This window comes from Pteropus alecto, unplaced genomic scaffold (genome assembly GCF_000325575.1).
Source record: "Pteropus alecto unplaced genomic scaffold, ASM32557v1 scaffold23, whole genome shotgun sequence".
Classification (NCBI taxonomy): Eukaryota; Metazoa; Chordata; class Mammalia; order Chiroptera; family Pteropodidae; genus Pteropus; species Pteropus alecto.
This window is the reverse complement of record NW_006435837.1, coordinates 4,441,212-4,455,694: the sequence shown is the minus strand read 5'-3', so window position 1 is coordinate 4,455,694 and position 14,483 is coordinate 4,441,212. Positions and strand designations below refer to the sequence as shown.

Here is a 14,483-nt window from a genome sequence, read left to right as displayed (position 1 = left end):
TGCGTGCAAGTGCCAGCTGTTAGAGCAGGAAGGACCTTCACAATCATCTAGTAGGACCCCAAACCTCAGTTTATAGCCAAGGAGCCGAAGGCTCAAAGCTGCACAGTTGGTATGTGGGTAACCGAGACGAAGATGCAGACCCCAGGGTCTTCCCTGAGTTTTCCAACCCCCAAAGCACGATGCTTTGCCACTCTGCTGAGTAGTAGCAGAATCTAGACCTAAACCTTGCAGTTCTGACTCACTGTCCGAAGCTTGCTCACTGTCCTGTACCATGTAGCCTATGTCCCTGTGTTCTACTCAGTGTCATGTCCCCTTCACTCACCCTGAGAAAGTTATTCTTTCTAGACTTGGTTTCCTCATCTGTGCACCGGTGACTGGCTTCAATTAAGAATCCACGAGATTCTGTCAACTAGAAGGCTGAAATTTCTGTGCTCACTTCAGTGGGTTCTGCGCCCACCTTTAAAAAACTGCCTCACTGAAGAGTGTTGCTACTTTCTGAACCTCTGAGGAGAGAAACACTTGTAAATGGAATGTGCATTCCTTTTCTCTGTCACCTGATCATTTAGTGCCCTAATTTTCATTATAAAGTATAGGGAACCCAAAAAGTACTCAGAGAAACAAAAATGATAGGATATATCCAGTAATGAAGAGTATACATTTTGCTTATACTTAGGGGATTAATAACTCCACTTCCTGCCTATTCCCTTTTATTACATTCTCAGTGCTGGAGTGCTTACCTCTACTTTTAATACCTATGACTGGCATAAATTAGGGAAGCCTTCATTTCCTAAAAAAGATAGGCTGCTCAAAAGAAGTGATTTGGGGACTACATACAAACTGATTTTCTGAGCTTCTCTTTGAAGAGTCTCTTCTCTGTATAACTAGTCTTAAGTAGAGTCAGTATAGACTTTTATGGTATATACAAAACAATACTAAAATTCAGTGAAGTTCAGGCATATAATCAATGAAATTTTAATGAAAAGAAATCATAGGTTATTAGATTTGGAAAGGGCCGTGGGATTTTTTAGGGTATGTGTGTGAGGGGGGAGGGTGTGCCCATTCATTTATTTTATGAATGGAAAAGTTAAGTGGCTTGCCCAAAGTCACATCTCACAGTGTAAGTTGGTTAAAAGCAGACAAAATCTAGGTCTCACGTTGCGGACGCCCATGCCTTAAGGGAATAAGAGCGAGCCTCATATGAGCAGAGATTTCCTCATGGCACCCACGAAAGCATTCCTGTAGGGAGTATTAATTGATCTGCTTTGTGCTAGGTCCAGTCCCGGGTGGGTAGGTATACATGGTTGAACAGAAGAACTGAGACCTGCCCTTCTAGGGCCTCAGTTTAGCAGGGGTGGCCACACAGATGGTAAGCCAGTAAGCAGACAAATACATAAGATGGTGAGAAGGTCTGCGAAAGGAACGTTGGGAGTACTGTCATAAGGAATAATGGGGACAGAGCCCTGCTTAGGTTTAATGCTCCGGGCAAGGCGTGTGAGGAGTGACATTTAAACTGAAACCCGAAGGAGCCAGCCCTGTAGTAGAATGAGAGTTCAAGACAGAGGGAACAAGTTCAAAGGCCCTAAAGTTGAAAAATAAAGTTTGGGGATATTTTGGGAACTGAAAGACTAACGAATGAGGGGGAAGGGAGTATGAGATGGGGACGGAAAAGCAGGTAGGGACTAGGTCATGACTAATCAATATGTTTACCTCTTGCTGAATTACTTCCTTGTTAGGGGATCACATGCTGCTGATTGCGATCTGTGTGGCATTCTATGTCTTAGAGATAGGCGGGTTTTGCTTTGAATACCCCAAGCTTGAGAGTAACTCAGATGGGGTAGCAGAGAAGCAGGTTAGCCTTCTTCCTAAGACTAAAGGCTTTAGCAGTTCCGAAAGTCACAAACACCGTTTCTCTGGCCCAGCCCTAAGTTTAAGGGCAGCTGGACCTTTGTCTTTCCCCGCTCCCCCATTCTCTAAGCCAGTTTGGGAAGTCCCCTGATCACATCACACATATTCCCCTTACTACCAGATGGTCCCCACTGTTCCATGTTCTTTTCCCCTGATGTGAGCTGGGCTGGTTCACTGTTGGCCTTAGCTATTGCTGGTTCTTGCCTTCCTCTTTTTTTTTTGTTTTCCTTGCCTTCCATCTGATGGGCAGTATCTCTCTCTGCCTTTTCCTAATCTGAGCTCCAGCCTTCTCCAACAGTTTTCTTGCTAAAGTAGAGAGAGTATTTCAATTGTGTAACCAGTTTGCAAAAGATACTCTGGTGCTACAAAGCTCCTGCTTTTATAGAAAATAATCCGAGAAGTACTGCTGGCGTGCATTTAAAATCTCCCCTCGCCCTTTGGCTCCATTCAGGCCTTTTCCTCTTCTGTATCTTGCTTAGGAAGTATTTCTTCCTAGAAGCCACCTTAAGATTTGTCACCCCATCCCCAAACTCCTTTTCTTCCTCCCCAGATGTGCCTGAATCCGAGGGTTGTACAACCTTGAACCCTCAAGTTAGGATTCTGACCCTTACCCCAAACCATGGGGCCAGATATGTTTCAGAATTCATAATGTTTGAACTTTAGAATGGAATTATGGCATGTTACTATAGCAACTGGTAATCAGGTACTGTTTCTAAAGCACACATATGAATATTCATACTAAGATACACAGAAAGTATAAGTGGGCTTGTGTCAGTACAGGTTTTGTCTTTAAAGAGATTTACCATACACTTAGAAAAAGAGTTCAGTTTTTAGACTGATTTTTGGATTCTTGGAATCGTAGATAAGGGATTATGAACACGTATCCTGGTATATGCCTATGTAAACGTGGTAGTTAGAATTTCCCGGCTAAATCATAAAGCCTCATTTAAAATGAAGTGTTACCTTCTCTGCCGCCCCTGTTAATTAATCCATTAGGGTTAATGTGACTTCTGTCCTTCCTCCATGTCTGGGGGTTGCGAGTGACGTCGATGATACGGAAGGCTATGTTGGTTCAGCATAAGTTCTCCAGCCCAGGGCAGCTACACCATCTGGGATGGACAGATGGAAATGTCACAGATGAATGGCAGGAACCTGCAGCAACTGCCATTCAAAGAGATCACTCTTAGAATCTCCTGCGCCTTGACTGCGCGCTGCATTGTGGATGCTTGGCATGTGACCTGTGCTCACCGAGGTGTGACTGACTCGTGTGCGGCCTGAGGAATAAAATTCTTTTAAGCCAAAGCTTCAGGCCGAGCTTAAAACACATCAGCTGCTACAGATGCTGCAAAGAGGCTCCTCTGCACACTGACGTGGTTGACTCCCTTTTACTTTTTTAAACTGTTTCTTCAGAATATAGAGTTGGAGTTAAAATGACAGTGGATTCATATGCTGTATCTGAAAGTCTGTGTTTTACACATACACTTTGCAATAAGGAGTATAAGAAAATTCAAGCAGAAAGTTCGGTTCATGCTGGTCAAGTAAGCCCTTCCTTCTTTAAGATTCTTATTCTTGATCCTTTGAACAGGAAAAAAGTAAGTAATATGCCATCTTTGGACTTCTTATGCAGAAGTTCTCAAAGTGCAAAGTGGAATTAGTGTTTTCAGTGTTCTTAGACTTTTTTAACCAGTAGTTTCAAAAGTTTAATTTTACTTTGTTCACCACTGTTTACTTTCTAGAAAATGAAGAAGTCAAGGAAACGACTTTACGAGAGCTTAAAATGCTTCGTACCCTCAAACAGGAAAATATTGTGGAGCTGAAAGAAGCCTTTCGTCGGCGGGGGAAATTATATTTGGTATTTGAGTATGTCGAAAAAGTAAGTTAATAATTGATGCTGTGGAGGTTTGCCTAATTTCTTTATGTTGAGGGCTGTCTGACACTACTGAAGGAAGTATTATTGACTAGTATGGCTTGTCAAATGTACCTGCAATCTGAAGACTTTAAAAATGAAAGTATTACCCGTAATCATTAGAAAAGTCCTGAAATGTATTGAAAGATTTTGTATAATTTAACTGTACAGAGATAATCTTAAGTTTAAACAGCATATTGATTTGGCTTCTGAAGTCTTAGAATCTGTGTTCAACAGGTAATTTTTAGATTTGATTTATTTTAATTAAACCTAAGCAGGGCCTCTGAGAGAGAGGCAAATAAATTGGCAGTGATGGTGCAGGATGATAGAGGTTGGTGTAAGTTACCTCACCAGCATAGGATGGGTGTCCAGATCAGACCTAGGGTGGTGAGTGAGGGGGCTCATGAAGCACCCTTTTGTGAATTGCCAGTGCTTTGACTTTGAGGGAAGAAGATGTGCCAGGAGGCAGAAGGTGAGGCTTAAGGAGCTAGATGAGATCACAAGTAAGGAATTGGAACCACAGGAGAAAAGAAGAGCACACATTGTTCGAGTTGTCTGCTTACTTGCTTTAGTATATTTTTAAAAAATTGTTAACTGTTAGTGACAGTTTTAACGATGTGACCTAAGGGCAAATGTATGCTACAGTAATCACTATTATGTACCTATATGATTTTCTTGGTGACCAGCTGACCTACAGCAGTTGGTTATTGTCAAGAACTTAAATCAGTGCCTAAAGAAGAGTAAAATAAAATGAACCAGAAGGACCTTTAGAGGTCTCCTTGATCAGTAAGTAGCTGGCTCCTGCTGATTTCCTGTTATTATCTAAAGCAGGGGTCCCCAACCCCCAGGCCAGGAACCAGGCCGCACAGCAGGAGGTGAGTGGCAGTTGAGAGAGCGAACAAAGATTCATCTGTATTTGCAGCCACTCCCCAGCGCTAGCATCACCACCTCAGCTCCACCTCAGATCATCAGGCATTAGATTCTCGTAGGAGCACCGGTCCCTAGTGCCAAAAAGGTTGGGGACCCCTGATCTAAAGAAAATTAAGACTGGAAAGGTTTATGTTTGCTTTAGATCAATTCCCAGGTACTCTCTGTGTTATCATGATCACAAAATAGAAAGCATTGTTGCCAAGACGACTGTGCAGTAATGTGGCTTTTGAATTAATTCAGCCTTTACAAATTCTTTTTCTATTTAAAAACAAATATATAGTAATTTTATTACAAACAAAAGTTGAAAAATATTATAAGGCTCTTTGTCATTTTAAGCCCTGTTTTATGGTTTTCCAAAAATTTGTTTTAAGCTTTCTTTTTCTGTGTCAATTTTGGTATTTTCCTAAGAGACCTTCCCCACCAAAATAAAACTAAAATTTTATATATTTTTAAAAAGTTTTAAAAGGATTGCTGTAAAATCAGAGGCTCTTTATATTATTTTTCAGTTGTCAAAAATAATCATGCCATTTGAAGCTGTCACTGCCAAATCATAAAAGTCTGACAGTTGATCCTTTTTATTTCTGTTCTACTCATGGTGATTGTTCACGATTAGTAACAATTTAGTAGGAACAAATGGGCAAATTACCTCTGTGGATCAGACGATCTGTTGTGTCTGAGGTCTCTCTGCTGGTAAGTGGCAGCCAGAACTCCAGTCTTCTGACCTCCAGGCCTGAGATTCTTGCTCTTGCCCTGTAGTTTTTCCATGCGAGGTGACCATCACACCCTCCCATCAGTAGCAGTGCCTAATGATTGATAACAGGTCTCAAGAGAGCAAGGAGAAGGATGCTCTTAAGGGGTAGAGGGTTGTAACAGAGATGCAGGATCACAAGGAGTTAAACAAGCTAGAAATTGCTTTCTCATGAACAAATGCACAGCCAGGCAGTACAGGGCTGGTGTGGTGACTCTGCTCCACAGCCGTAGGAGACCCAGGTTGCTTCTGCCTATCTGCTGCACCACCCCTGAGATGTGGCCCTTGTCCTCAAGGTCAAGGTAGAGCTCCAGCTATCACATCCCATTGGACAGGACTTAGATGCATGGCCACACTTGCTGCATGGCAGAGGGGAACTGTACTCTTCACTCTGGCCACCTATGCATCTGCTTACAGATTGTATTCCTGTGGAGTGAGAGAAGAATGGATATCGAGGGATAGTCCTCTCTGCCACTGCGGGATTTAGAATCGAATATGAAATGAGACACAATTTATTTTCTCTGTTACAAAGCTCTCTTATTCCCCCTGTGCATTTGGGACCTCCTATGCATTTGTTAATTGAAAAAGGCAATTCAAGCAGAGAATCGTTAAGGAATGGCGCATCCATACTTTAAACATTTTACTTTAACTGAAAACATATCAATATATATTTGCCATTATTCAGAGGTGGGTCAAGGCGTTTTGAGTAGAATTCTGATGGCTCTTTCTTACATACGTCATACCCATAAAGCATCAACTATGATATCCCGTGCCAGCTTCTTCAAAGTGAAGCAAAAGCTTAAAAACATTGCAGAACAATCTCAGTGCAGAATCCTGATCACCACCATCACCTGTCCTTGCCAGTGTTTTATGGTGGTTGCTCTCACATTTGATTAGACAGCAGTATGTTTGGTGGCTTTCCTTTATTAAGTCTTTCCAAAATATTAAACTTAATTTTCTTATAAACAGAAACTCTCATCTTTGAAAACATTATTTCGTTGGTTTTTATGGTATTTAGTTATATTAAAATAAATACATCGGTTAAAAATATGTATGGGAACATTATAAGCAACTGACTATATGTATACAACGTGATTGGTGGGAACAAAAGTGTGAAGTTGTATGACTAGTGATTTTCTGACTTTTTGGTCTTAAGACTCCTTTACACTTGTTAACATTGGGAACCCTAAGAGCTTTTTATTTATGTGGGTTTTATCTATTAATATTTCTCTTATTAGAAGTCAAACCGAGTGACATAAAAATATGTATTAAGTCATTTAAAAATAATAAACCCATTACATGTTTAACATAAACACATTTGTGTGTCAGTCATTCTTCAAGAAAGGTGGCTGGTTCAGTTTGCAACTCGATTGCCCAAGTGCTTTTCCTCAAGACAACTACCATACTTGGATGTGCAGCAGAAAGAAGTACTGTACGTGTATTCCTCATTTCATCATGTAGACTCCTAAAAGGACACATACTCAAGAACTGACATTTAATAAAAGTAATAATTTTTACTACTTCCTCAAAGACATCCTTAACTAAAACCGATTTGTTTTTATTTTAACTGCAAGGGTGTGGCATCGAAGAATCCAGTGCCTTGATTCATGCTAAAATACCATCAGTGTAAATGTCAACACAATGAAAAAGGCTGAGTGTTACTATGAGTATAGTGTCTGAGAACCCCTTCCAGATATCTACAGATCACATTTGAGAACTGCGGTCGTAGATGGTCATCTACAAACAATAAACTCTAATTGTGTTGTGGGCCTTAGTCTTGTGCTTTACAGAGGGAATGGAGAATGTTGGTTATTCTGGAAATTCAATGAGACTGGTTAAGTCAAGTTTCTACTTGAAAAAATTTGAATGAATTTTAGAATGATCTCTAAGATTTTTGAATATTGATTTGTTTGGAGTCTTGTAAATTTTTATTTCAATGGTATTTTTTAGCTTGTTTTCATTTTTGCACTGATTGTGTTGATCACTGCTAATCTTAAGGATCATTTCTTTTAGAAGTATTTCTCAGGTCTCCCAGGAGTACTTTCAAGGCTTGATTTTATTGCAGAATTATATTAAAGATGTACAATGCACTGTGCTAAAAACCACTGTTTTCCCCCTCCTTTATACATTATAGAGTCTTATCTCTACTTTGTATTGCTTTTCCTTTGAAAACTGCTAAAATGATGCCTGAAAGGTTTTAGGGAGAGTGAAAAGTACACAGGGTTATTATTTGGGACAGCACTGGGGAGCAGTAAAAATGGAATTTCTCTTAAAAGAGAACCTTGATTTAATAGAACATCCTGCTTTAGCTTTAAAAAGGTTATAGATGGAAAGCAAAAAATTTAAAAAATGCGGACTGTGTATGGGATGAATTATTATCCAAGATGCTTTTTTAAGTTGTTAATATGTGATTTATGGGCCTACCTAATTTTGGAGATTAATGGCTCCCTATTTAATTTTTAGAATATGCTTGAATTGCTGGAAGAAATGCCAAATGGAGTTCCACCTGAAAAAGTAAAAAGTTACATCTATCAGCTAATCAAAGCTATTCACTGGTGCCATAAGAATGACATTGTTCATAGAGGTAAGTATGGAATTTTTGAACTGGAAAATATTAAACATAAAGTTAACAAACTATTTCACATAATACTGTCAATAAGAATATTTTCATAGGCACTGACATTCCATTTAATTAAATATAGTTTCAAAATATGGGATATGAGACATTGTTGCCTTCCAAGGCTCCTTTTGCATCACCAAAAGGGTGGACAGCAAGTTTATTTGGATATTATGGTGAGATCTCTGTGTTTGTATAACCATATCCACTCTCAGCTGTAGAAATATACAGTGATGCAAAGAACTCAGCAAATGCAACTTTAAAGCTTACTTGGGGGCAGGGGGAGACCCTCTCCCTTGCCTTTTCGTCCTGTAGGTAGACCAGGTAACGTGAAACAAACCCAGAATCCGGCTTTAGAGATGGCCCCTCGGTCACTGACCCCCACCATTGACAGTCACTGCTCATTCCCATCCCCAGTCTGTATCTTCACCTCCTGATTTTCCCCCAGCTATTACGGAAAAGTGCCCAGTGTTGCAGGTTACAGGCATGATCAACCTGGCATAAAGGCCATGATTATACTTCCATAAACTTTTATTTTGTCCTTTATTGCCGTGAGGTGGGTAGTTCATAGTAATAAAAGGGAAATTACTTTCTCAGTACCATCTTTAACTCTACACCATTTATCTTCTGATAATCTCTCTTGCATTCTAGAGTTTTACAGTAATGGGACACAAATTAATACAATAATAAAGCTAAAAAGTGTTTATCAGAAAATCTTGCTATATCCACTTATCTGAATTATCAAGTAAATGAATATTACATTTTAATCGATCTGTACAGACACACAAGGATACCACTTTTAAAATAGTCTTACTTTAAGAATAGTTTAAAGGTCTTGTGAAGAATGCCAACTCCTAATATTTCTAGAAAGAGACAGCTTGTGTTTCTGTTGCATTTGACTTTCCTAGCAGATACCTTCTCAAGGGTGTCATGGATAGATCTCTAAGTCAGCTGCCTATCTAGTATCTAGGGTAAAATAACAGTCTATATTACAGCTCGAGGATATTTGCAAGAAACTGATTTAGCTGCATTTCCATGGTAATACTGTGATTATTAGCAATGGAAACCATGATAATGAAATCTACAGTCCTGCTTTTCTTTCTCCATTTTCACCTCTACCATATGATATAGATGACTGGTACTCTAAAAATAGAATTGTGAGATGCTTCCCAAGAGGGGAATTAAATTGCATTTTCTGCATGTTTGCATTCCTCAACTCCCACTACATCATCAAAAGACCCATGGAAAAAATGAGAAATTTTATTTTGAGTCATTCAATTATAGCTTTAGCATTAGACATTCGTAATTGTGAACCACACAAGTTAGAAATATGTAAATACAGAAATTATATAGAAAACCATTACAGAAAAATGTATCTTTTATGTATTTTGTCTCCAGTAAATATAATGCTATCTACTTCCTCTCATATGTGTTTTTAAGGTATCTTGTATAGGTGTGAGCATTTTATAGTCTATCTTCAGAAATTTGTGTTATTAGTATTTTATAAAGTAAAAATAGTTCCTTGAAATGTGATGGCCTAGGTTTAATCATTCTTATATTCCTCTCAGATGCAATTAATGCCTTTAAGATTTAAAGAGAAAAAAATGTTTTTGAAATTGTGGCCTGCATGTTTCTCAAAAAGAAATTAATCAAAACTTTTATGTACCAGCATAGAATGTGTTACTCTGCTTTTGCTGCCACAGGTTTCCATTCAAATAACTGGATATTTCTAGGTAGGTACTATTATAGCGATCTAATGGTGTCAATCAGCAGTACGTGGGGCATTTTTTAATAATTGTTTTTTTTAATCTTGATATTCTAGATATAAAGCCAGAAAATCTCTTAATCAGCCACAATGATGTTCTGAAACTGTGCGACTTTGGTAAGTTAAAAAGAAATTTAGCCCTCTAAGTATAGTAGTCCTCCCTTATCCGCAGTTTCACTTTCTGAGGTTTCAGTTAGCCACGGTCAGCCGAGGTCCAAAATATTAAATGGAAAATTCCAGAAATAAACAATTTATGAGTTTTAAATTGTATGATGAAATCTCACGCCTTCCTGCTCTGTCCCACCGGGGTGTGAATCACTTAGTATCTGTCTCAGTTAATCAGATTGACTTCAAGTTATCCTAGCGCTTGGGTTCAAGTAACCCGTATTTTACTTAATAATGGCCCTAAGTGCAGAGAAGCCATAAAATGCTTTTAAGTGAAAAGGTGTGTATACGTAACACAGCATATAGGGTTCAGTACTGTCTTCTGTTTCTGGCATTTGCTGGAGTGATCTTGGAACATAGCCCCTGTCATAAAGGGGGGACGACTGTACAGAATTAATTTAGGTAGCTTTTAAAGGCATATTAAAAGTATTTTTTATGTTTTGACTTAAAGTAGCACAGGGACATTCTATTGCGTCATATGTTGCAAAGTTGATTGCTGGAAGAGTACTCTCTTTTCTCTACATAATCTATTTTGTATATTTTCTATATTGTCTACTATTTTTAAAAATTCATCATGCAGTATTTAATGAGAATTCCAAGGAAATATATACATACACGTGCATATATTCATAAGCCCGGCACTTAATGACTCTGGAAAAATAATTTCTAGGAAATATGTGACCTTCTGGTTTGAGTAGGATAAAAAAAAATTTTTTTGTAATATTTTAAATGTTTATAGAAATTGTTTCAGGCATAATCATAAACACTAAAAATATGCCTATGTAATAAATATACACGTGTGTATGGTATATATGCAAAAGTTATGCATATATCTATAAGGTCAAAAGATATTTTAGAACAATTCCATTCTCTTTAAATAAATGTTCCATGAATGAGATTAGTAAGTGATATATAATATTCCAGCTCCTGGTTGAATGTGTAAGGAAGTTTTTGAGTTGTATTCTGTTCTAGGAGAAAATCGTGTATTGTTTCCCATATATAAAACTCTGTATTAAGCACTATTAAACATTTAAATTTAAATGTTCAGTATAGTTTTAAAACTATAGGGTTTTTAAATCATGAGTCACTTTTTTAAACTATGCTTTTGTCTAATCCATATGCTGAAAAATAACGACTTTTTTTAAATGATATTTTTCCAGATATTCAAATATAATCACAAATATGATGTAAACATCCACATGTAGATGGGAATACATCTCTTTTCATATACAAAAATTAGATTAGTACTTAAGAGATGGGGCACAAGTAAGAAATGGAAGCATTCCAAGAATTCACTTTAGAATGACTGATTCTGTCCAGTATAGCAATTAGAAGCGTGTGTAGCTGTTTTCACTCAATGTTTTCAAAGAATTTGAATATTACAGACCTGCTTGCTTGAGGAAAACTTTTACAGCCCTTAATTTTCTTCATACTTTATGATAAATATTGCAAAGAGTCCTGCTATATCTACTAAAAATCTTAAGAAGTACTTAGGTGAATAAAAAGAAAATAATGAATGCTGTATTTAAAAGATTTTGATCTTGGCATTTTTAGCATTTCCTAAGCATATGGTTTTCAGGAGTGATAGCTGTTCTCGACTTCCTATCCGTCACATGATTACCACCAAGTACTGAGACTTCATGCACCTCTTAGACCCTTTACCTCATATGCATCTGTAAACTATGAGTCGATGATCTGCTTAAGCGCCAAAGTTACTGAAATTTGTAAAGCAAGTTAGAAATATAAAAGATGCCTGTAGAATGGTTAATAATAGGAAAAGAGTGTCCCTGCTCTAGCATCATTTAAAGAAAAGACCATTTTAAATGGTCAGGAAGTTCCGCGTGGCAGCACCATGCAGCGTTCTGTGCCTTGGGCATCCCAGTGACGACTTCCTAATTACTTTCACTCCCAGAGTCTGTAGCTCCTTTGTTTAGCGTGAAGAACCCCATTCAAAACAAACATTTCTTCAAAATGTGTCTTACAAAGAAGTATTGATGAACTGAAGTTAGGGTTTTGTTTTTTGCTGCGATTGTTTTTGTTTTTTTACTGTTCCATTTTAAGAAACACTATTTTCCACTTTTCAAACCTGACATACACCTCAATTTTTACCCCTAATTTTAATCATTCTGGTTCTCTATAACTATTCACAATGAATCCATATTGCTTTTGGTGAGTTACATGGGTAATTAACTTACCTGCTGGTTTATTTTGTGACCCTGAAACCTTTTGATAGGGTTTTTGGGGAAAATAGTAATGGAGTCTATAAAATTTCTCTAATCCACTTCTCAGTCACATTAGGAGATGAAAATAATTTTGGCCTGCTTTTTTGCCATCATTGCCAACCGTTAGTTGTTTATGTAATGGCTTGAACTGATCAGCTAAGTTCCACGTAACAAAATATGATGACTGTTTATGATAACATTAGTTTAGCTTTGACTTCTGGCTCTTGTGGGACTTCATTTTGTTCCTAAGATTAGCATTTATTGGGAGAACTAATTTAAAAATATGCTCTGTATTTAAGGCTCTGCCACCCTGAACAAGCCCAATCCCGTCTGAGCTCGGAAGCTAAGCAGGGTCGGGCCTGGTTAGTACTTGGATAGGAGACCACCTAGGAAGACCAGGTGCTGTAGGTGTAAAAAATAAAAAATAAGGATTGTAAGCTGACAAGATCTTTGCAATCTGTGAGGTCAACCAAGGGTTGCCTCGCCTTAAAAAATAGATAGATAGATAGATAGATAGATAGATAGATAGATAGATAGATAGATAGATAGATAGAGGAAGTAGAAATATGCTCTGAATGCTTACAAAAGCTGGTGATGATTTCAAAAACATGGATTTCTTTAGTATAGGGTAGACTGGTTTTTTAGTGAATACATATTTTAATTGACATATGAACAGTGACCTTACTTTTTAAAATAACAAAGAAACTGTTAATAAGCAGCCCATCAATACCAGTCATGTTCTTTTTATGTTCCTTTAAAATATTGCTAAGCCCTGAAATATTTTGCCAACGTGAAATTATTATTTCTTTTTCAAAGTTACACCTTTCGGCTTTGCTGTCTTTCAGGTTTTGCTCGGAATCTGTCAGAAGGCAATAATGCTAATTATACGGAATATGTGGCCACCAGGTGGTATCGGTCCCCAGAACTCTTACTTGGGTGAGTTACTTTCCCCCAGTAGAATGACATCTGCTGATCCTAATCATTAGCTCTGGGGTCATCTATGGAAGATAAGAACTTCCGTTAAATGCCAGCTACCTGTTACCTAGTCCAGTGTAACAAACCATCCAAAAACTTAATGGCATAAAACAAACACCATTTTATTTGCTTATGATTCTGGCTGCCAGTGATTTAGGGGAGTCAGCGATTTGAGTTCAGCTGGATGGTTCTGCTCGTCTCAACTGGAGTTGCTCACGTAGCTATAGTCTGTGGGTCATCTGGAAGCTAGTTGATTTACGGGGCCTCAGTTGGGACAGACCATCTCTGTTCCGTGGGGACTCATCCTCCTCTTGGCTAGTCCAAGTTTCTTTGCGTGATAACAGAAAACTTCTTGCAGCATAAGTGGTTTTCATTCTTCTGTTTGCGTGGCTTTTGTGTCATTGGCCAAAGCACATTATATGGCCAAACCCTGATTCAAGGGATAGAGAGATAAACTCCAACTCTTGATGAGAGGAGTGGCAAAGTCACATTACAAAGTGGCAGATGTGCAGAAATGGGGCGATTATTGCCGCCGTCTTTGTTAATAATCACCCACGTTAAGAATGGGGATGTCCACAGAGTTTGTTTTTGTCTATGTTTCTCTTTCTGTGTGTACCTCTCTCTGGACTCACTGGGATGCATAGTGCATTTTCTTTTGGGAGGGATTGTAAATTTCCTGGACAGTGTTTGCCAAGGAAGAAATTAGTATAAATTAGATCATTCATAGAACCCGAACTGAGCATTCAAGTATGGTAGAAGGACTCAGAATATGGTTTTGTCTATAAAATGGCCCCAGTGAGATAATTGTGGGGACAGCCTTATTGTAAAAGTTCAGAGAGGATTTGCTGCCTACTGATAACTATCAGAAAACTGTGGTTATATGTGGGAGCTACCAAAAGTAGAGGGGATTCCAACTAATTTTGATCTAAATTGAATATTGCTAATTAATAATTGCAAGTGCTACTCGAAGAACCTTATTATTATTTGTATAAAAATCCCATTGATATCAATTGATATTTGGTTAACATTAAGAATTTACATTTTTGTACATTCTCAAGACTTTGATATTCAAAATAGTTCCAGCTGTGTAAATTATTTAAATCAGTTGACAGAAGAAAAATAATGTGTAGTGGGTATGTGGAGATATTTCTTAGGTTTTTTTCATCTAGCACAAGTTTTTTCTCTCGTATAGGTATTCAAGAAAGATTAGTATCTTTCCCTCCCCAACAAGCTTCCTCAAAAAAATCTAC

General features: G+C 38.0%; 1 protein-coding gene and 1 pseudogene across 7 annotated transcripts in view; both read left to right on the top strand.

The window, feature by feature from the left end:
- CDKL5 (cyclin dependent kinase like 5) overlaps positions 1-14,483 on the top strand; it is a 146,938-nt gene that overhangs the window by 94,076 nt on the left and 38,379 nt on the right. For all 7 annotated transcript variants that reach the window (XM_006911629.3, XM_015589165.2, XM_015589164.2 and 4 more), the window contains exons 5-8: positions 3,642-3,778; positions 7,953-8,073; positions 9,929-9,988; positions 13,104-13,194. In XM_006911629.3, the coding sequence (XP_006911691.1) occupies positions 3,642-3,778; positions 7,953-8,073; positions 9,929-9,988; positions 13,104-13,194 (409 nt within the window). The remainder of the gene's footprint in view (positions 1-3,641; positions 3,779-7,952; positions 8,074-9,928; positions 9,989-13,103; positions 13,195-14,483) is intronic.
- Positions 12,551-12,669, top strand: LOC112479529 (annotated as a pseudogene).